Source organism: Dama dama, chromosome 32, assembly GCF_033118175.1.
Source record: "Dama dama isolate Ldn47 chromosome 32, ASM3311817v1, whole genome shotgun sequence".
In the NCBI taxonomy this organism is placed as follows: domain Eukaryota; kingdom Metazoa; phylum Chordata; class Mammalia; order Artiodactyla; family Cervidae; genus Dama; species Dama dama.
Window position 1 is genome coordinate 10,221,174 of NC_083712.1, and position 24,500 is coordinate 10,245,673.

Here is a 24,500-nt window from a genome sequence, read left to right on the forward strand (position 1 = left end):
GCTTCATAGAACACAATTCACAGGGTCCATATGTATTAAATACCCAAGACATTAGCTGTTGATACTATGAATGGATGTTGTATTATAATACACAGATGTCCAACAACAGATGATTGGATAAAGAAGATGCAGGACATATGTACAACTCGGCCATAAAGCCTGAGTCAGCTCTGGGGAGGTGGATGGATCTACAGGGTGGAGTAAGGCCGAAAGAGAAAAACAAGTACAGTATGTTAATGTATATATGTATGGAATCCAGAAAAATGCTATTGATGAACCTATTTGCAGGGAAGGAATGGAGACGGAGATGTAGAGAATGGACTTGTGGGCACAGTGGGGAGGGAGAGAGAGGGATGGCTGGAGAAAGTAGCGTCAGCATATACACACTATCAGGCGTAAGACACCCATCTTACACCAGGTGAGAAGTTGCTGTGTTGCACAGGGGACCCCGTCTGACACTCTGTGATAACCTGGAGGGATGGGGTGGGGGAGGGGAGGCTAGGGAGGAGCAGGACATATGTATAATTGTGGCTGATTTATGTTGCTGTGTGGCAGGACCCAACACAACATTTTAACATTAAAAATTTTAAATTTTTTTAAAATTTTATAATTAGTTATAAAAATTTTGAAAAAACAAGAAAAAGAGCAAGATATTGATGATTTAAAATTTGAATAAACTTTATATAACTTAATTTTGCAAACAATTGAAAAGTGGATGTTTTTCTTTTCTTTTCTATCTTAAGTCTTACCAACGTTTCCTGAGAATGGAAGAGCTGAACCAACAAGGAATCAAAGCAGATCAAACTGGCACAGGGGAGCTGGCGGGGAGGGCACGGGACCAGGTTCAGCCCTGAGTCAGTCTCCAGGTCCTCTGGACCCTTGACCCCCGTGCCATTCAAGGGTCCACTGTCACATGAAGATCCTGAATCATGTGTCAGAAAAGCTGTTCCATAAATAGCACTCAGAAAAGAATGAGCTCGTTTGTAGAAAAAGTGATATTTCTCACCATGCTCACTCAGCATGTTATTTTAAGAAAACAGATAATTTCTTTGAATATGCAAACTGAGAAGTAGGTAAAAGCCAGCAAAATAGAAAATTTTGAAAAGAGTTCTAGAATATTTTAAGAGGCTAAAGTTTTCACATCTTAAAGTTACATTGACACATTTTATTATGAAAAACATAACATTAACATAGCATTTAACATTAATTTATTCAAAAAATAGTTACCAAGCACCTGCTACTTATGAGCAAAATAGACAAAAATCTCTGCTCTGGCAGAGTGCATGTTCCAGCTGAAGAAGAGAGAATACAATATGAATGACTGATTATATACAATGTTGGAAGATGATACATGCCAGGGAAGAAAATGCAGAAAGAAGAACAGGCATGGGGCAGAATAAACGGGGTCAGGGGTGGGGCAGCCTGACTGAGGAGGTGGCCTGTGAAGAAAGACTTGAGACAGAAGGAAGCACTTGGCAATGTGGGGAAGAACTTGCAGGAAGACAAAATCACCAGGATGAAGGCCAGAGCGTGAGTGGGCTGCTGGTTGCTGTTCAGTCGCTCAGTCCTGCCCGACTCCTTGTGACCCCATAGACTGCAGCATGCCAGGATTCCCTGTCCTCCTTCCCTGTCCACCATCTCCTGCAGTTTGCTCACACGCATGTCCACTGAGTCGACGGTGCCATCCAGCCATCTCATCCTCTGTCATCCCCTTCTCCTCCTGCCCTCAATCTTTCCCAGCATCAGGGTCTTTTCCAATGAGTCAGCTCTTCGCATCAGGTGGCCAAAGGATTGGCACTTCAGCTTCAGCATGAGTCCTTCCACTGAATCTTCAGGTTTGATCTCCTTTAGGGTTGACTGGTTTGATCTCCTTGCTGTCCAAAGGGACTCTCAAGAGTCTTCTCTGGCACCCCAGTTTGAAAGCATCAATTCTTTGACGCTCAGCCTTCTTTTGGGTCCAACTCTCACATCCATACATGACCACTGGAAAAACCATAACCTTAACTATACAGACCTTCGTTGGCAAAGTGATGTGTCCGCTTTTTAATGTGCTGTCTAGATTTGTCACAGCTTTTCTTCCAAGGAGCAATCATCTTTTAATTTCATGGCCACAGTCACCCTCCACAGTGATTCTGGAGCCCAAGAAAATAAAAGTCTGCTGGGGTGGGGGGGGGGCAATCTGGTGGGGAGGGTGGGGAGAGAAGAGAGAGTCCCGGGCCCTGGGTCTATGGGGTCAGATCCCACCCAGGGCATGGCCCATCTCTGGTGTGATGAAGGGCCACCCAAGGGCCCCGCACAGAGGCTGACATGGGCCCACCTGGCTTTTCGTTTGGGTGCTGGGCTGATATGTGAGGAGGGGGTTGGGTGGCAGAAAGTGAAACAGGTAAGACCCTGGACAGAACATCAGCAGAGATGTGGTGAAAAGTGGTCAGAAACCCCATGTTTTGCAGATAGAGCCAACAGGATTTCCTTGTCAATGGGATGTGTGTTCCATGAGGTTAAAGGAAGATTGTGGGATGATCATAAGGTTCTAAGGCTGAGTGGGAAAAATGGACTGGGGGAGAACCAGGTTATGAAAGTAAACCAGTTCAGTTTTGGACACACAAGTGTGGTGCTTATTAGACATCCATGCAGAATGATTGGAGCTGTAATTAGATATGCAAGTCTGGATCCCATGAGAGAGGTTTGATCAAGGGGTGGAAAGATGAGATCGTCAACACTGTGAATGCAGATGTAGATAAAAAGACTAAAACCTGGGCTGTTTCTATGAATAAGACAGATAAGTCCCTGTTTTTCCAGTTTACTTTCAGGTGGGCAAGGCAGATAAATTAATAAAAAGATAGCCAAGCATGATTTATTCTGAGGACAAGAATCGTAACTGGTTCTCAGAGGCAGGTGCTGTGAGAGAGTTCAGCGGGGCAAGTGATGTCCACGCGGCCTTGGCGATGAATGCCAAGTGAGTGAAGAAAGGGTGGAGGCAAGGCAGACAGTCAGTCTACCCAGGGCTAACAGTTGGCTCAGTGACAGGCCAGTAGCTGCCAATTTACCACAAGGCCATTGGGTTCCTGCTGGTCTTTTAAGTAAAACCCTCCCCTTGCAGATTCTGCTGTTATCAGCTTCTGTCATTCCCACATTCTCCCTCATCTTCTCAGACCATGCACAAAGTCTTCCAGGAAATTCAAGTTTGCAAACAAATCAGTCGTTGTTTCAAAGAACCAGAAACCTGCCTTCACTAATTTTATTTTAAAGTGTCTACTCTGCCTAGATTGGAGGAAGGCAGGAGTTGAGGCATGTAGACTATATCACAGGCGCTAGTCATTTTCCACATGGGAGGTAACAGCAGAAAAGGGGGAGGAAGAAAAGGTGAGAGATTCTACTCGCTCCCTGAAAGATACCATTTATTTCCACAGCACCAACTCTAACTGAAGCTGAAGTTCCAATACTTTGGCCACCTGATACAAAGAGCTGACTCATTTGAAAAGACCCTGATGCTGGGAAAGACTGAAGGCAGGAGGAGAAGGGGACGACAGAGGATGAAATGGTTGGATGGCATCACCAACTCAAAGGGCATGGGTTTGGGTGGACTCCGGGAGCTGGTGATGGACAGGGAGGCCTGGTGTGCTGCAGTTCATGGGGTTGCAAAGAGTCAGACATGACTGAGTGGCTGAACTGAATCGAGCTCTAACTTGTAACCTCTCAGCTTTCAGAGTCGCAATTTAAACACTGATATACACTATCGCATGCACGCTCAGTCAAGTGTCTGACTCTGGTGACCCCATGGACTGCAGCCCACCAGGCTTCTCTCTCCATAGGATTTCCCAGGCAGGAATACTGGAGTGGGTTGCAATTTCATTCTCCAGGAGATCTTCTTGACCCAGGGATCGAACCCACATTTCCTGGAGGGGCAGGCAGATTCTTCACCACTGAGCCACTTGGGAAGCCCCATACACTATTGATACTATGTATAAAATAGAAAATCAGTGAGAACCCACTGCAGAGCTCAGGGAACCCTGCTCAGTGCTCTCTGGTGAACAAAATGGGAAGGAAACAGGAAAAGGAGGGGATGGATGTGCACACACAGCTGAATCACAGCAGGAACAGCAGGAACTCACACACCATTGTAAAGCAATGGCATTCCAATTAAAAAACAAACAAAAAAAACCTTCACTTCTTTCTCAAACCACAGCTGGACTGGCAACTGCTCCCTAAGCATTTCAGAATGAAACCTGTGGGTCCCTACTCTCCCCTCACTGCCTGCGTCTTCACCCCTCACTTCTGGAAAGTTCTGTAGCTGGTGTGTTTCAGCTTGTTTGTGTCCACTCGACCTCCTGCCTCCTAACTCTTGCTTCTTCCTTGAAGAGACTAGCACATGAAAGCATGCAGTATACTGGCTGATTTGTTTCTTTACTTTTTCTATTATTTCCTCTTTTTTTTTTTTTTCCTTTAAACTGTTAATAAAGTTCTATTTAAAGCAAAAAACTAAATGAGGTTACTTTTCTTTTTTTTTTCATGAAAAATAAAATAAGAATGCCTTTTATTAATATTGGTATTGGTTTTTAAAAATTTACAAAGAGAAACAAAATACATTATTCCATTTTCATTTCAGATTATTTGCGGACTCCCCATGCCCTACAGAAGTTGTTTTTGTTCACTCATTCATTTATATGGAAATCCTTTCCTCAAAAGAAATCTTCTATAGAACGCCATGATTAAAAAAAAAAAAAAATTGTGGATCAAGGAGACCTGGTCAGTTGAGGTGGCCCTGCCCTTGTCCCGGCTTTCACTTTGAACACAGCACACACGAGCCTCAGACCTCTCACCCATGGAATCAGGGCCAGGCTCACAGGACCGGCCTGACAGGCCCTTGAACTGCCTTTGATTAGCACCCACCCTCAGCAAACACACCTCTCTCCTTCACTCCCTGCCGGCCGTGTTTATGACTCTATGCCTGATTCTCACTGCTTCTTCACTTTCAGCCTTTTCTTTCCTCTCAACCTCATTACTAAAGATGCATCATGAAAGCTGTCATCCAAGCCTTTCAAGTTCTTTTATCTCTGTATTTTCAACCATTTGTCCTGTGTCTAATAGAGCATTTACTTCATTGGATGATTGAAAAATAAGTCTTTCTTCTCTCTGTTCTAATAGATTATGAACTTGCCAACTGTGTGCTTATAAAATCAGTGGTTTTCCAATAAATGCTTGTGGAAAGAACAAAGAGTTTACAAAAATATTTATAAAATATAGAAACTTTTCCAAAGATTTCTTACATTTGTTTTTCACCAAATAAAATAGGGCCAATTTATTGCAATGTTCACTTTGCTTCTTCAAAACCTGAGTATCTAAAGTATAAACAGAAAAAAAAATGAAATGCAGCAATGCTATTAATATGATGTGAGAGATATTGATAGAATTGATATAAAATATTATAATTAATTCTGATTTCTTTCCTTTCTGAGAGCTGTGAATTTTTGAAAGTGTAAATATCCTATTGATGTATTATTTGTCACAATAAAAACATATAGGGTTTAGGAGATAGCTTATGACTTGCAAAGGCAACAAAAATAATTCTTAAGGTTAAATGAAAACAGTCAACCATGACAGACTAAAACTTTCTCAATCAAACTCTAAAATCTTCCAAAGTGTGCAGATTTATTAATCACCTTTTATCATAAATGTATTATTATCTGAGACAGGTTACAAGGAAGCATAAGCAAATAGTTAACATTACCAATCTCTTTTGAGAAAGTTTAAACTCCAAATCTACATAAATTTAAATTGGGATACAATAATAGATAAAACGCACCTGATCATTTTCTATGGAAAACAAATATACAGCATCTCAGATATTTGCAAAGCACATAAGGCCCTTTCCAGTCTATGCCCATGCCATTTCTAGAAAACTTCCTTCTGGTCATTCCACTCTTTCCATTCACTCTCCTTCACTGAACCTCCAGGAATTTGCAGAAAGTTCCACACTGATCAACTCAGCTGAGCTTGCTCATTTCCTCTGCCTAGAACGCCTCTTTGAATATTAGATTTTGAGAAATTCTACTCAGCACTGGATTCCCATCCCAGGGTTCTATTTTAGATGAGTTCTTCTTCAATTGCTACTTCCTAGAAGAGACTGTACTAAATGATTAAATGTGAATATGTAAACACTACAGTCTGAATGCGTACTCAAAACTCATGTTGAGATCCTAAGGTCTAATGTGATGGTATCAAGGGTGTGGCCTCTGATATGATCCAGTCATGAGAACTGTGGCTGGTGGTTGTGGTGGTGATTTAGCTGCTCAGTCATGTCCGAATCTTTGTGATCTCATAGACTGTAGCCCGAAGGCTTCTCTGTCCATGGGATTTCCCAGGCAAGAATACTGGATTGGGTAGCCATTTCCTTCTCCAAGGGATCTTCCTGACTCAGGAATCAAACCCACATCTCCTGCACTGTCAGGCAGATTCTTTACCATTGAGCCACCAGAGAAGCCCCACGAGGGCTGAGGTCTCATTACTGGGACTGAAAGTGAAATCGCTCAGTCGTGTCCGGCTCTTTGCGACCCCATGGACTGTAGCCTACTGGGCTCCCCGGTCCATGGGGTTTTCCTGGCAAGGGTACTGGAGTCGTTGCCATTTCCTTCTCCAGAGGATCTTCCTGACCCAGGGATCAAACCCAGGTCTCCCGCATTGCAGGCAGATGCTTTACCCTCTGAGCCACTAGGGAAGCCCTTACTGGGATTGGAACCCTGATAAAAGAGGTCCCAGAGTGCTCCCTCATCCTTTCCACCATGAGATGACTCACTGGGAAGATGGCTGTCTACACCCCAATATAGGGCCCTGTAAGAATTCAGCCATGCTGGCAGCACCCTGATCTCAAAGAGAGTCTTCACCCAGAATAGTGAAAGATAACTTCTGTAGTTTATAAGCCACACAATCTGCAGCATTTTGTTTTAGCAGTTCAAATGGACTAAGAATATATACCATTTGATTGACTGGATTATAAGTGCTAAAGTTAGACTTTCAGAACTACATATGGGAGAAATGGATGTCAGAAAAGCTAGTGACCTGGAGCAAATGCAAAAGAATTCTGGTGAAGGTGGAGTGCAACCTGGTCTTGCAGGATGAGGATGACTGGATAAAAGTGGAAAATAGTCTTGGATAGACACTAAAACATTTAAACAAAGCAAGTTGCAAACATCAAGTCAACAATAACATGCGCATATAGTTCTCTTTTGAGAAGAGTCCATTCAAAATGACAGGTCTGGTTAGGATAAATCTCTCATTTTTTCTTTTTTCTTTTTTTTTCTTTTTCTTTTTTTTTTTTAGGGAATGCTATATCTTTATTTTATTTTATTTTTTTTAAATTATTATTATTATTTTTTTTTTCCAGTGGGTTTTGTCATACATTGATATGAATCAGCCATGGATTTACATGTATTCCCAATCCCTCATTTTTATATGTCAGTTTTCTTCACTAGATCGAGAATCTATTAAGTAGCTGATCTGATGACTGGGCTGTCTTCTGTGTTGGACTAGCACCATCCGACACCACCGCCCCGCGGTGGAATCATGACCAGGGGACCCTACACTGCCAGTCTCTCCAGCTCACACTGGGAAATCCACAGTTGAAACAACTCGAGAAGCCCCACTGGAGCAGATGCTCAACTGACCTACCTCAAAAGCAAGTGCACAAAAGAGAGCAGCTTGTATAAGTTTCATTCCTAAATTCCATTTTTAGCTCTAGCCCATAAAATCATTAAAGCTGCACAATGACATTCAACGGAGCCATGAATTTGTATATCATGTAAACATTTCAATAAAATTATTCCTATGATTAACTTCCAGATTTTGGATTAAGTGATTTAATAAAATATATTGATTGATATTCAGTTATGTGTGAATAACATGGAAATCTTTTAAGGGTTAGGCCCTTATTATACTTAGTGTTCTTAGAAAAATTGTTGTTAGTAAAGACTCCAAATAAGGAGTGAACATTTTGGTATAGTATTTAGGTCATACTCAAGTTTTATAAATTTTTAAATAGTACAGTAGCTCGTATCCTTCTGACACTCATAGTCGTAAACATGAATTTTATTTATTTTTTTATTATTAGACTTCTAATACAAAAATAAAACATGGCAACAAAAATTCAAATAACACCATAAAATGAAGAGCTAAAAAAGGTCTCTTCACCCTCCCTAATAGCCTACTAACATCCCAAAAAGGGAGGAAATTTTCCTTGCAGTTATAATTTTAGATTATAAATATATATAGTTATATTTATATTATATATACATATATAATTGTAGGTTATAAATATATAATTGTAGCTATAATTTTAGGTTGTCTATTTCCAGCCATTTCCTGTGCATACTCTGTGAGGGTGTGTGTAGTTACCTATGTGTATGTGCTCACACACATGATATGCATTGCACTGAGATGCTTTTTTTTCTCACAAGAAACTATATTATTTACATTTCCCAGTAATAATGCAGAATACACATGCAGATTCATAATCCCACAATGAATCCAAATAATATGAACTCTGCACTTCTTTTTGCAAATCCAACAAGGGAGGTATATTACTGTGTTTTACTTGCATTTTCCTGATTCCTGGCCTGTTTTACACCATTTACTGGCCTTTGCTCACTTCTGAAAGTCATCAGTGTGTTTGTTTCCCTCACAGATCTATTGGTTTATTTGTGTTGTTTAATTTTCCTTCATTTGTTTATTGGACAAACTCATTTAAAATTGTATTACACAGACAGTGCAATCATTTTCTCTAATCTGACCATTTTCTTTTACCTTTTAAAATTTTTAATGGCACTTTTTGGTGCATGAAACAGGGCACTCTAAGTCGGGGCACTGGGACAACCCTGAGGGACGGGGTGGGGAGAGAGGGGGGAGGGGTTCAGGAAGGGGACACGTGTACACCCAAGGCTAATCCACGTCAATGTATGGGAAAAAAGCACTACAATATTATAAAGCAATTAGCCTCCAACTAAAATAAATAAATTAATTTAAAAAATAAAAATAAAAAATAATGGAACTTTTAATTTGTATATAGTGAGACGTCAATGTTTTTCATTTACTGTCTCCAGACTTCTTTAGAAAGTTTTCTGAGAATTAAAAAGTAAAATTTCTCAATGGATAAACTGCTTCATTGACTGTGCTTAAAGCCTTTGACTGTGTGGATCACAACAAACTGTGGAAAATTCTTAAAAAGATGGGAATCCCAAACCAACTTATCTGTCCTCTGAGAAACCTGTATGCTCTTCAATAAGTGGTGCTGGGAAAACTACACACTTATGTGTAAAATAATGAAATTAGAACATTTCCTAATGTCATACACAAAGATAAACTCAAAATGGATTGAAAATCTAACTGTAAGACCAGAAACTATAAAACTCTTAGAGAAAAACATAGGCAGGACACTCGATGACATAAATCAAAGCCAGATCCTGTATGATTCGCCTTCTAGAGTAATGGAAATAAAAGCAAAAATAAACAAGTGGGATCTAATTAAACTTAAAAGCTTTTGCACAGCAAAGGAAACTACAAACAAGGTGAAAAGACAACCCTCAGAATGGAGAAAATAATAGCAAAGGAAACAACTGATAAGAATAAATTTCCAAAATACACAAGCAGATCATACAACTGAATACCAGAAAAACAAACAACCCAATCAAAAAGTGGGAAAATGACCTAAACAGACATTTCTCCAAAGAAGACATACAGATGGCTAACAAACACATGAAAAAATGCTCAACATCGCTCGTTATTAGAGAAGTGCAAATCAAAACTACACTAAGATACTACCTCACACCAATCAGAATGGTCATCATCAAAAAGTCTACAAACAATAAATGCTGGAGAGGGTGTGGAGAAAAGGGAACACTCTTGCACTGCTTGTGAGAATGTAAATCTACAACTACAATGGAAGACAGCATGCAGATTCCTCAAAAAAGCTGTGGAACATATACACAATGGAATATTACTCAGCCATTAAAAGGAACACATCTGAGTCAGTTCTAATGAAGTAGGTGAAACTAGAGCCTATTATACAGAGTGAAGTAAGTCAGAGAGAGAAATAGAAATATCATATACTGATGCATATATATGGAATCTAGAAAGGTGGCACTGATGAATTTATTTGCAGGACGGCAATGGAGAAGAAGACAGAGAAAAGACCTACGGAAACGGGGGGAGGGGAGGAGGGAGAGGGTGAGATGTGTGGAGAGAGTGACATGGACACTTACTTTACCATGTGTAAAATAGACAGCCAGTGGGAATTTGCTATGTGACTCGGGGAACACAAATAGGGCCTCTGTAAAGATCTAGAAGGGTGGGATGGGGAAGGAGGTGGGAGGGAGTTTTGGGAGAGAGGGTACATGGGTGTTTCTATGGCTGATTCTTGTCGATGTTTGACAGAAAACAACAAAATTCTATAAAGCAATTAACCTTCAAATACAAATAAATTTAAAAGATAAGCAACAATTAGACATGGAACAAAAGACTTTCAAAATTGGGAAAGAAGTACTTCAAGGCTGTATATTGTTACCCTGCTTATGTAACTTATATGCAAAGTTCACCATGCAAAATGCTGGGCTGGATGAATCACAAGCTTAAATCAAGATTGCCAGGAGAAATACCAACCATCTTAGACATGCAGATGATACCACCCTAACAGCAGAAAGTGAAGAGGAACTAAAGAGCCTCTTGATGAAGGTGAAAGAGAAGAGTGAAAAAGCTGGCTTAAACTTCAACATTCATAAAACTAAGATCATGGCATCTGGTCCCATCACTTCATGGCAAATAAATGGGGAAAAAGTGGAAAAAAGGCAAATTTTATTTTCTTGGGCTACAAAATCACTGCAGATGGTGACCGCAGCCAGGAAATTAAAGTTCCTTGGAAGAAAAGCTATGACAAAACTAGATAGTATATTATAAAACAGAGTCATCAATTTGCCTACAAAATTCCTTATAGTGAAAGCTATTGTTTTCCCAGTAGTCATGTATGAATGTGAGAGTTGGACCATAAAGAAGGCTCAGTGCTAAAGAATTAATGCTTTTGAATTTTGGTGCTGGAGAAGACTCTTGAGAGTTCCTTGGACAGTCAGGAGATCAAACCAGTCAATCCTAAATGAAATCAACCCTGAATATTTACTGAAAGGACCGATGCTGAAGCCAAAGCTCCAATACTTCGGTGATCTGATGCAAAGAGCCAACATATTGGAAAAGACCCTGATGCTGGGAGAGACTGAAGGCAAGAGGAGAAGGGGGCAACAGAGGACAAGATGGTTGGATGGCATCACTGATTCAATGAACATGAGTTGAGCAAATTCTGAGACGTAGTGAAGGACAGGGAAGCCTGGCATGCCACAGTCCATGGGGTCTCAAAGAGATGGACATGACTCAGTGAATGAATAACAAATGGATAAACAAAAGGACAAAGGCAATGACTCATGCATATATAGCCACCTGTGTGACAGAACAGACCGCACATCAGAGAAGAGACAGGACAATCTTATCAATAAATGGATCTAGACACTATATCACATCTTACAAAAATATTAGATGGGCTTAAAGTATATATTTGACATTAAAAAAAACACTAGCATTTGCTTTCAGGGTGATGAACACATCCTTAATCATGGTGATGGTTTCATATATGTATAGGTGTCTCACAACATAGTAAAATTTTCACATTAAACAGGTAGTTTATAGTATTTTAGTTATACCTCAATAAAGCTGTTAAAGTTTTTAAAGGTTTTCAGAAGAAAACAACAGAATATCTTTATGACTTGAGGGTAGTAAGCCTTCTTAAACACTATCTGTAAAGCACCAATCACAAATGAATGCATTGAACAAGTAGATTATTTTCAAATGAAAACATGCTATTCTTCAAAAAAAGACCAAGAAGAGGAGGAGGACAGAGACAGAGTGAGAGAAAGCATTCACAATACTTGGATTCAACAAAAGAGAGGGCTCCATGGGGAGTACATGTAAATCCATGGCTGATTCATGTCAACGTATGACAAAGCCCACTACAATATTGTAAAGTAATTAGCCTCCAACTAATAAAAATAAATGAAAAAAAAAAAAAAAAAAGAGAGGGCTCCAAATACATAAGCAAGGCTTATTATTCTATAAGAAAAAGGTATGTGACCCAATATAAATAGGAGGAAGGAAACACGTTATTCATGAAGGAGGGTGCACTCTTAGCCAAACAAGCAGGAAAAGGAGCTCAAAATAAATCAAATGCTTGTACAAAGTATCTTGGAATAAACAGCGGTGGTGCATTATCCAGGGAAACAGATAATGAAGGAGGTGCAGTTAAGTGCCATGCCCTGGATGTCACAGTGAAAGAAGCTGGAAATAGCAAAGAAACATCCTGCATGACTTCCTCTGCATAGAATCTTCAGGGTCAAGGCAACTGTAGCCTTTGTGCGGGCAGTGACTGGGATGAGGCAGGGCTCCTGGGTCGCTGGTCACACTCATCTACTGATCTGTGGGCTTGATCTTATACAATGTGCTTGCTGTGGGAAAATTCTCTCTATAAATAGAAGCTCTACCTCATAGAGAAGATTCTAGGTAAACTTCAAGCACTAAACAGCCATGTTTTTAAGGTCTAAGAGCTTCCAAACAGAAGTCCCGTTTCAGTTACATCCTGAATCACCCCCTAAAGTGCTCACCACCCAAACTGTTTAAATAAAATCTGTGCACGTCTTCCTGGCTCCTCTGTGGTCCACCTACCGTCACAGCTGGGCAATGCGTGGTTCCACTGGTGGTTCTGCTCACAGACCAGGGGCTCGTCGTCACTCAGCGTGTAGCCTGGGTCACAGCTGAAGGTCACTGTGGACCGGATGCCAAAGTGACTGCCGTGCCGATGCCCATTCACCGGGATCCCAGGATCCAGGCAGGAGTCGGACTCCAGAGTCACACCTGGACACAAAGGAAAACCATCATATGGGGACCTTCCTGGGTTATAGAAAAAATAGTCAGTATCTGTGCCATAATACATACACAATATTCCCAGACATGATCAGACCTGGAAGTGAATCCAGTAACCCACTCATGTGAAGACAAATACATTTTCAAATATTTGCTTTTTCTGTAGACAGGTGTATGCTGTTACATTAATAACCAGGCAGTAGCTAGGGAGTGAAATCTTGAATAATTTGCTGACCTCCCTGAATTTCTCTTCGTTTGAAAACCATCAACTGTACTAAACAAAGTCTAAGTCTGTTTTCTGTCTCCGTCTCTTTCCTCCTTCTCATATTCGATATGCCAGTAGATTTTGGCAATCATACTTCAACTTTCATCTATTTGCATACATTCACCCAAGCTCATACACATATCAGGCAAATTAAAGCTGCACTGAGGCTGATTTTCTAAAATTGCGTTCCACGAATCCATACTTCATTTTTTCAAATTTGCACTTAAGTCAGCCACTTTCAAGATGGCTATAAAATTAGCCTATGCTAAAAGATGTTAAAACATAAAGTGCTATATAAAGTCAAGTAATGATGATCACATCATTTCAAGAGTTTCTTTTCTCTGTCTCTAACATTCCACTTTAAAGGATGAGGAAAAAGGGAGTAAGGGAAGAAAATATCATTGCAATGTTTAGGAATTCAAAGGGACTAAAAAAAAATAGACTTGTGGATTTCCCTGGTGGTTCAGTGGTAAAGAATCTACCTGCCAATGCAGGAGACGTGGGTTCAAACCCTGATCTGGGAAGATTCTACATGCTGCGGGACAGCCAAGCCTGTGGCCACAACTACTGAGCCCAAGCTCTCGAGCCCAGGAGCCACAACAGTTGAAGCCCGAATGTTCTACAGCCTGCGCTCTGCAATAAGAGAAGCCACACAATGAGAGGCCTGCAAACTGCAACTAGAGTGTAGCCCTTGCTCACCGCAGCTAGAGAAAGCCTGAGTAGCAATGAACACCCAGCAGAGCCAAAAATAAATCAATAAATAAAATCATTAAAAAAGACTTGCTGTTGGTATAACTCTCTCAGGAAGATTCAAAACATTGCAATTATGGCTTGAAGTATTAATGAAAACTCTTAAAATTATTACCAGTATTCAGATTATTTACTCTCCTAAAATGATATTTGGGATGTTTCTGATGATCATATATATATTACCAAAGTTTGAGTGATATATCTTATGAATATACCCTCCCTTATTCAGTCAAATACACGAATTGCCACTAAGGAGTGAGTTTCTTAGATAAATAAGTGATGTGGCTTCCTTAAAGCACATGGTGATGTTCTCCAACAGGCGCAGAAACACAAGTCGGGAACACACTTTCAGTGAGACCTGCTGAATCACCAAACCTGAGGGTCACTAGAGGAAGCCCTTGAACTTGCATCTGGTTTCAGAATTGGCAGGATGAACAACTTTGCACCTTTTAAGTCTGCTCTTTACCTCTCTGGTTAACAGGCAGCGGAAAGGACTAGCACAGTGAAGTGTTCCAAGGGAAAAATAAGTGAAACAATGAAAAGAAAAAGAAGTGAAAAAAATATAGCATCATTATTCCCAAGATTTTTTTTTCTTAAAAATTAGTCGTTCTAACTGAAATCCTCAAACTAACCTATGCCTCTCATCTTAGCAACAGGATATAACCGGCATGACTTGTTGCAAAGTATGGCAGCAAATGCACACATTTCACACCCCTTCCTGAGCGGCAAATACACCAAGAGCTGATGGCCAGTGTGTGCCCCGAGACCCATCACACACCTGGCTCTTCTCTCTCTGCCAGTGTGTGCACACACACATTCACATTCTACACACACATAGACTCACTTTCTGCACACATACATGCACACATTCATTTTCTACACACACACACATTCTACACACACCCTCATTCACTTTCTACACACACGCACACTTTCTACATATGCATTCACTTTCTACACACACTCACTTTCTACATACTCTTTCATTTTCTAAACACACATTCACTTTCTACACACACACACATTCACTTTCTACACACATACACTCATTTTCTAAACACATATAATTCACTTTGTAAACACACACTTTCATTTTCTACACACTTTCACTTTCAGCACACACACATTCACTTTTTATAACACTCATTCACTTTCTACACACTCATTTTCTACACACACATTCACTTTCTATGCACATTCACTTTCTACACATACATTCACTTTCTTTACAAACACATTGACTTTCTGCACACACAAACTTTGACTATCTATGTACTCATTCACATTCTACACACACATACTTTCTACACATGCATTCACTTTCTACACACACACTCACTTTCTACACACACATTCACTTTCTATGCACACACACATTTACTTTCTATACACTTTCACTTTGTAAACACACAGTCACTTTCTACATACACAACTCATTTTCTGCACACTTTTTCACTTTCTACACACACATTCACTTTTTACACATGCACTCACATTCTAAACGCACACATATTCACTTTTTACACACATGTCCACTTCCTACACAAACACACACACTTTGTACAAACACACACACTTTGTTCAAACACAGTCTCACTTTCCACAATCACACACTTTCACTTCCCACACACCTTCAATTTCTACAGACACACTCTCACTTTCTACACAAACACACTCATTTTCTACAAACACATTAACTTTCTGTACACACATTCACTTTTTACACATACCTTCACTCTATATACACACACAATCACACACTACACACACATACATTCACTTTCTACACAGACACATACCTTCACTTTCCACACACATTCACTTTCTAAAACACTTTCACTTTCTACACACTTACATTCACTTTCTACACATACATACACATTCATTTTTACACACACACATTCACTTTCTACACACATCCACTTCCTACACACACACTCGCTTTCTACACACACTTTCACTTTCTACAGTAATGCAGTTTCACTTTCTAAAGACACACATTAAATTTCCACCCACAAACATTCACATTTTACACACACACAGTTTATACACAGACATACAATACACTTTCTAGTGACAAACACATACTTTCTATACACACATTAACTTTTACACACACATTTATTATCTACACATACACATTCATTTTCTTCAGGCACACATTCACCTTCTATAAACACACATACTTACTTTCTACACATGCACACACTCACTTTCAACACACATGCACTTTATATACAAACACAACTCATTTTCCACACACACACTTTCCACATGAATACACTTGCTTTCTACACACATACTTTCACTTTCTACACGTTTTCACTTCTACCCATACATGCACATTCTAAACCCATACATGTTCATTTTTTACACACATTCACTTCCTACACAGACACAGATTCTCTTTCTATACACATTCACTTTCTTTTTTAATTAATTATTTTAATTGGAGGCTAATTACTTTACAATATTGTAGTGGTTTTTGCCATACAGTGACATGAATCAGCCATGGATGTACATGTGTCCCCATCCTGATCCCCCCTCCCACCTCCCTCCCCATCACATCCCTCAGGGTCATCCCAGTGCACCAGCCCTGAGCACTTGTCTCATGCATCGAACCTGGACTGGTGATCTGTTTCACATATGATAATATACATGTTTCAATGGTATTCTCTCAGATCATCCCACCATCGCCTTTTCCTGCAGAGTCCAAAAGACTGTTCTTTACATTTGTGTTTCTTTTGCTGTCTTGCATATAGAGTTATCGTTACCATCTTTCTAAATTCCACATATATGTATTAATAAACTGTATTGGTGCTCTTCTTTCTGACTTACTTCACTCTGTATAATGGGCTCCAGTTTCATCCACCTCATTAGAACTGATTCAAATGCATTCTTTTTAATAGCTGAGTAATATTCCATTGTGTATATGTACCACAGCTTCCTTATCCATTCATCTGCTGATGGGCATCTAGGTTGCTTCCATGTCCTGGCTATTGTAAACAGTGCTGTGATGAACATTGGGGTGCACGTGTCTCTTTCAATCACTTGGTATGCACACACACCCTCACTTTCTACACACACACTTTCATTTTCCACATTCACACACTCTCACTTTCTACACACCTTTAATTTCTACAGACACACTTTCACTTTCTACACATACATTTCACACTAATACACTGACAGTCTCATTCCACACCAGCACAGGCATAAACTTTCTAAACACACACATAGATATTCTACACACACACATTCATTATGTACACACATTCACTTTCAAGACACAACACAGACATTCACTTTCTAACTACACTTTCACTTTCTACATACTCACATTGACTCTACATACACATTCCTCTGCTACACGTAACGCATACTTTCATTTATACAGGTACACATTCAGTTTCTACAAACACACACAGTCACTTTCTATACACACACACCTTTGCTTTCTATACACACTTTCACCCTATCCACTCATATTTTCAGTCTCCACACACTTTCACTTTCTACACAAACACACTTTCAGTTTCTACATGGTCACTTTCACTTTCTACACATTTATTCACATTTTAAACTCACACACATTCACATGACACACAGACATTCACTTCCTACGCACAGATAAGATTCACTTTCCACACATGCAGTTTTGCTTTCTACAACAATTCACTTTCTACACACACTTTCACATTTAACACTCCTAAGCTTTCACTTTCTACAAACACACACATTCACCTTCTGCACATACAGGCATTTTCTACATACACTTTTTCACTTCTTACACATATGTTCACATTCTACACAAACACAAGTCACTTTTCACACACTTTCACTTTCTATACTCACACTTTCACTTTCTATACAAATACACTTTCATTTTCTACACATTTTTACTTCCAGCACACACATGCACTTTCTAAACTCACATGTTTACATTTTACACTTACACATCTTCACTTCTGACACAGACACAGATTCACTTTTTACACACATATTCACTTTCTACACAAACATAATCACTTTCTACACACCAACTTTCACTCCCCACACTCACACACTTTCCCTTTCCACAGACACCCTTTCACTTTCTACACATACTTTCACTTTCCACACACACATTTTACATTATACATTCTCACTATACATCCACACATAGACTTTCTACACACACACATTCACTATCTACACACACATTCACCTTCTACACACACATAAACATTCATTTCTACACACATACACTTTCAGTTTCTGCACATGCACACTTTTACTTTCTACACAACCACACTCACTTTGTATGCACACTTTCACTTTCCATACACACTTTCACTTTCTATGCATACACATATCCACATTCTACACACACATCTTCACTTTCTATTTAAACATTCACTTTCTACACACACACTTTCACTTTCTACAAACACATATTTTACATTCTACACTCACAAACATTCTCATTCTACAGCCACACATACACACACTTTCTATGCACACACATTCAGCACCTACACACGTTCACTTTCTACACTTGGTTTCACATTCGACACCCATTCACTTTCTACAGTTTCTCTTTTTACACATTCTTTCAGTTTTCCACATACATTCACATTCCAAACATATACATTCACTTTTTACACACACATTCACTTCCCACACACAGACATGTATTCACTTTCTACACACACATTCTCCCCTAGATACACACATTTTTACACATGCACTTTCACTTTCCACAACCACATTCACTTTCTACACACACGTTACATTCTGCACTGACATTCTCATTTTACACTCACACAGACACACAGTTTTAAAACACACACATTCACTATCTACACACAATCACTTTCTACACAGAAAACACATATTCACATTCTACACACACACATTCACTTTCTACAAACTTTCACCTTCTACACAGCTTCTTTCCAGACACGCTTTCTACTGACACAATTTCACTTTCCACACACACTTACACATTCATTTCTAAACATACACGATCGGTTTCTACACACATTTTCACTTTCTACACATTCACTTTCACTTTCTACACACACATTCCCTTTCAACACACAATTTCCCTTTCCATACACATTCACTGTCCATACACTTTCACTTTCTACAGATACATTCCCCTTTTACACACATTCACTTTCCACACACTTTCACATTCTACACACACTTCACTTTCTATACACTCGCTTTCTACACACTTTAACTTTCTACACACACATATTCATATTTACACACACACAGTTACATTCTACACTCACATTCTCATTCTACAAACACACATACACATTCTACACAGATATTCACTATCTACACACATTCACTTTCTACAACACACTCACACTGTACACATACACATTCACTTTCAACAACATACACATTCATTTCTACACACACCTTCACTTTCTATGCACAGACACATACACTTTCTACACACATAAACTCACTTTCTACACACACACTTTCACTTTCTAAAGTCACACTTCCACCTTCTACATCCATGCACTTTCACTTTCTACACACTTTCACTCTGTACACACAGTTTCACTTTCTACACACACTTTCACCATGCACACATTTTCACTTTCTACACACATTCAGTTTATACAAATACTTTCATTTTATATACAAATTTAGCTTCTACAGACATTCACTTTCTACACACACACTGTCCATACACACGTTCACTTGCTGCACACACACACATTCTTCCCAGAAAAATTCACTTTCAACACACATACACACTTATTCACTTTCTACACACATATTCACTTTCCACACACAGACACATTCACTTGTGTATGCACCCACATTCACTTTCTACGTACAGATTCACTTTCCACATACTTTCACTTTTTACATACACTTTCACTTTACACACTACCACACTCACTTTCCACCCACACATTTACATTCTACACACACATATACACATTCATTTTTACACACACATTCACTCTCTACACAGACACATTCACTTTCTATACAGACACACACATTCAATTTCCACACACAATCACTTTTCACACAAACACACATATTCTCTTTTAACACACACTTTCACTTTCTACAAACACTTTAACTTTCTACACTCATACACATTTACTTTCCACACTTTCACTGTCTACACAAACACACTTTCACTTTCTACATGTACATTTATTCTGAACTCACATCTACATTAACCAAACACAGACACATTCACTTTCTACAAGCATACAGACTTTCCACACAATTTTAAGTTCTACACTCACACTTTCACTTTCTACACACGCTTTCACTTTCTAAGGCAGTGAATGAGGTTTCACAACACATTAGTGCTTGTACAGAGCACGGCCTGAACACAGTGGATACATAATACTGGCTGATTTGTTTTGTAGCTGAAGATTAACAGAAGAATTCCCTCAGATGAAGAATCTCTGTCAAACTGGTACATAAATAAAAGAGAGAGAAGACAGTAAATTATATTGAAGTTTTCATCAGTACGTAAAACTATTCATTCTCCTGAGTTTAACCCAAATCTACATCCAAAGGCCAACTAGTTTTCTTAAAAATGTGTGGGATCGGGAGGGGAGAATGCATGTTAGCTGATCAATGATGAAAGATTAAGTTCAGTCATTCATCATGTCCGACTCTGTGCAACCCAGTGGACTACAGCATGACAGGCTTCTCTGTCCATCACCAATGCCTGGGGCTTGCTCAAACTCATGTCCATTGAGTTGGTGATGCCATACAACAATCTCATCCTCTGTCATCCCCTTCTCCTCCTGCCTTTAATCTCTCCCAGCATCAGGGTCTTTTCCAATGAGTCAGTCTTTCACATCAGGTGATCAAAGTATTGGAGTTTCAGCATCAGTGCTTCTAGTGAATATTCAGGAATGATTTCCTTTAAGGTTGACTGGTTTGAGCTCATTACTGTCCAAAGGGACTCTCAGGAATCTTCCCCAACACCACTGTTCAATATCATCAATTCTTTGGCACTTAGCTTTCTTTATGGTCTAACTCTCATATCCATACATGACTACTGGAAAAACAATAGCTTTGACTATAAAGACCTTGGTTGGTAAAGTAATGTCTCTGACTTTAAATGTGCTGTCTAGTTTTATCATAGCTTTTCTTGCAATGGGTAAGCATCTTTTAACTTAATGGATGCAGTCACCATCTGCAGTGATTTTGGAGTCCAAGAAAATAAATTCTGTCACTGTTTCCAATTTTTCCTCATCTATTTGCCATAAAGTGATGGGACTGGATGCCATGAGCTTAGTTTTTTGAATGTTGAATTTTAAGCCAGGTTTTCCACTCTCCTCTGTCACTTTCATCAAGAGGTTCTTAAGTTCTTCATCGCTTTCTGCCATACGGGTTGTGCATTCTGCATACCTGAGGTTATTGATATTTCTCCCAGCAATCCTGATTCCAACTTGTACTTCATCCAGCCTGGCATTGTCACTTGATGTACTCTGCATATAAGTTAAATAAACAATGTGACAACATACATCTTTGATGTACCCCATTCCCAATTTGGAACCAGCTCATTGTTCCATGTCTGGTTCTAACTGTTGCTTCTTGACCTGCACACAGGTTTCTCAGGAGGCAGTTAAGGTGGTCTTGTATTCCCATGGTTTTTTTTTTTTTTTTTTTTTCTGGGTGAGAGGTATCAGATATGGTTTTGTTTTGTTTTGTTTTTTTCCATTTATTTTTATTAGTTGGAGGCTAATTACTTTACAATATTGTAGTGGTTTTTGTGGTGGGAGCGGGGATCAGGATGGGGAACACTTCTATTCCCATGTTTTAAAGAATTTTCCACAGTTTGCTGTGATCCACACAGTCAAAGGCTTTGGCGTAGTCAATAAAGCAGAAGTAGATGTTTTTCTGAAACTCTCTTACTTTTTCGATGATCCAGCAGATGTTGACAATTTGATCTCTGGTTCCTCTGCCTTTTCTAAATACAGCTTGAACATCTGGAAGTTCTCAGTTCACATACTGTTGAAGCCTAGCTTGGAGAATTTTGAGCATTACTTAGCTAGCCTGTGAAACAAGTGCAATTGTGTGGTCGTTTGAACATTCTCTGGCAGTGCCTTTCTTTGGGATTGGAATGAAAATTGACCTTTTCCAGTCCTGTGGCCACTGCTGAATTTCCAAATATGCTGGTACACTGAGTGCATCACTTTAACAGCATCATCTTTTAGGATTTGAGATACCTCAGCTGGAATTCCAGGGCTTCCCTGATAGCTCAGTTGGTAAAGAATCCACCTGGAATGCGGGTGACCCCAGCTTGATTCCTGGGTTGGGAAGATCCACTGGAGAAGGGCTAGGCTACCCACTCTAGTATTCTTGGGCTTTCCTTGTGGCTCAGCTGGTAAAGAATCCACCTGCAATGCAGGAGACCTGGGTTCAATCCCTGGGTTGGGATGATCCCCTGGAGAAGGGAAAGGCTACCCCCTCCAGTATTCTGGCCTGGAGAATTCCATGGACTATAAAGTTGGACAAGACTGAGCAACTTTCACTTTCACACTGGAATTCCATCACCTCTACTACTTTTGCAGTGGTGCTTCCTCAGGCCCAGTTGACTTCACCTTCCAGGAAGTCTGGCTGTAGGTGATTGATCACACCATCGTGGTCATCTGGGTCATGAAGATATTTCTTGTATAGTTCTTCTGTGCGTTCTTGCCACCTCTTCTTAATATCTTCTGCTAGCTCCATACCATTTCTGTCCTTTATTGTACCCATCTTTGCATGAAATGTTCCCTTGGTATCTCTAATTTTCTTTAAAATATCTGTAATCTTTCCCATTCTACCATTTTCCTCTATCTTTTTTGCACTCATAACTCAGGAAGGCTTTCTGACCTCTCCTCGCTCTTCTTTGGAATTCTGCATTCAGATTGGTAGATGTTTCCTTTTCTCCTTTGTCTTTCACTTCTCTTTTCTAAGTTATTTGTTTGGCCTTCTAATACAACCATTTTGCCTTTTTGCATTTCTTCTTCTTAGGAATGATTTTGATCACTGCCTCTTGTACAATGTTATGAGCCTCCATCCATAGTTCTTCAGGCACTCTATCTATCAGATCTAATCCCTTGAATCTATTCATCACTTCCACTGTATAATCATAAGGGATTTGATGTGGGTCATACCTGAATGGACTAGTGGCTTTCCCTACTTTCTTCATTTTAAGCCTGAATTTTGCATTAACATGTTTATGATCTGAGCCACAGTCAGCTCCTGGTCTTGTTTTTGCTGACTGTACGGAGCTTCTCCATCTTTGGCTGCAAAGAATATAATCAATCTGATTTCAGTATTGACCATCTGGTGATGTTCATGTGTAGAGTCTTCTCTTGTGTTGTTGGAAGAGGGTGTTTGCTATGACCAGTGCCTTCTCTTGGCAAAACTCTGTTAGCCTTTGTTCTGCCTAATTTTGTACTCCAAGACCAAGATTTCCTGTTACTCCAGGTATCTCTTGACTTCCTACTTTTGCATTCCAGTCTCCTATGATGAAAAGGACATCTTTTTTTTTTTTTGGTGTTAGTTCTAGAAAGTCTTGTAGGTCTTCTTGGAACCATTCAGCTTCAGCTTCTTCATCATTAGTGGCTGGGGCATAGACATGGATTACTGTGATATCGAATTGATATTGAATTGGATATGAACAGAGATTATTCTGTCGTTTTTGAGATTGCATCAAAGTACTGCATCTCAGAATCTTTTTTTTTACTATGAGGGCTGCTCCATTTCTTCTAAGGGATTCTTGCCACAGTAGACATAATGGTCATCTGAATTAAATTCACCCATATCAGTCCATTTTAGTTCACTGATTTCTAAAATCTTGATGCTCACTCTTGGCATCTCCTGCTTGACCACTTCCAATTTACCTTGATTCATGGACCTAACATTCCAGGTTCCTATGCAACACTGCTCTTTACGGCTTCAGACTTTACTTCCATCACCAGTCTCACCCACAGCTGGGCCTTGTTCTCACTTTGACTCAGTCTCTCGTTTCTTTCTGGATCCTTTTCTCCACTCTTCTCCCGTAGCATATTGGGCACCTACTGACCTCGGGAGTTCATCTTTCAGCATCATATCTTTTTGCATTTTCATACCCTTCATGGGGTTCTCAAGGCAAAATACCAAAATGGTTCACCATTCCCTTCTCCAGTGGACCACGTTTTGTTAGAAATCTCCACCATGACCTGTCAGTCTTGGGTGGCCCCACACAGCAAGGCTCACAGCTTCACTGGGTTAGATAAGGCTGTGATCCAAGTGATCAGTTGGTTAGTTTTCTGTAACTGTGGTTTCCATTCTGTTTGCCCTCTCATTGGATCGGATCAATGCTGAGGAGTTGCACAAATTCAGATGACTGCAATGTATATTCATCTTCACTCCAAAGAAAAGTGATGACTTGAAAGGACATTAAAAACTAATGAAATGCAAAAGTTTCTCCTTCTTAAAATGTACTTCATGTTTAAAAAAATGCAACTTTGATATAAATGCTATATATGTGAAGCATATATAATAATTTGAATTAAATATA

The 24,500-nt window shown here is 39.6% G+C and overlaps 1 protein-coding gene across 1 annotated transcript in view; it reads right to left on the reverse strand.

Annotated features, from left to right (window-relative positions):
• Positions 1-24,500, reverse strand: part of CSMD1 (CUB and Sushi multiple domains 1) — a 1,628,138-nt gene that overhangs the window by 353,950 nt on the left and 1,249,688 nt on the right. The window contains exon 18 of the mRNA XM_061134533.1: positions 12,748-12,936. Coding sequence (XP_060990516.1) covers positions 12,748-12,936 — 189 coding nt within the window. The remainder of the gene's footprint in view (positions 1-12,747; positions 12,937-24,500) is intronic.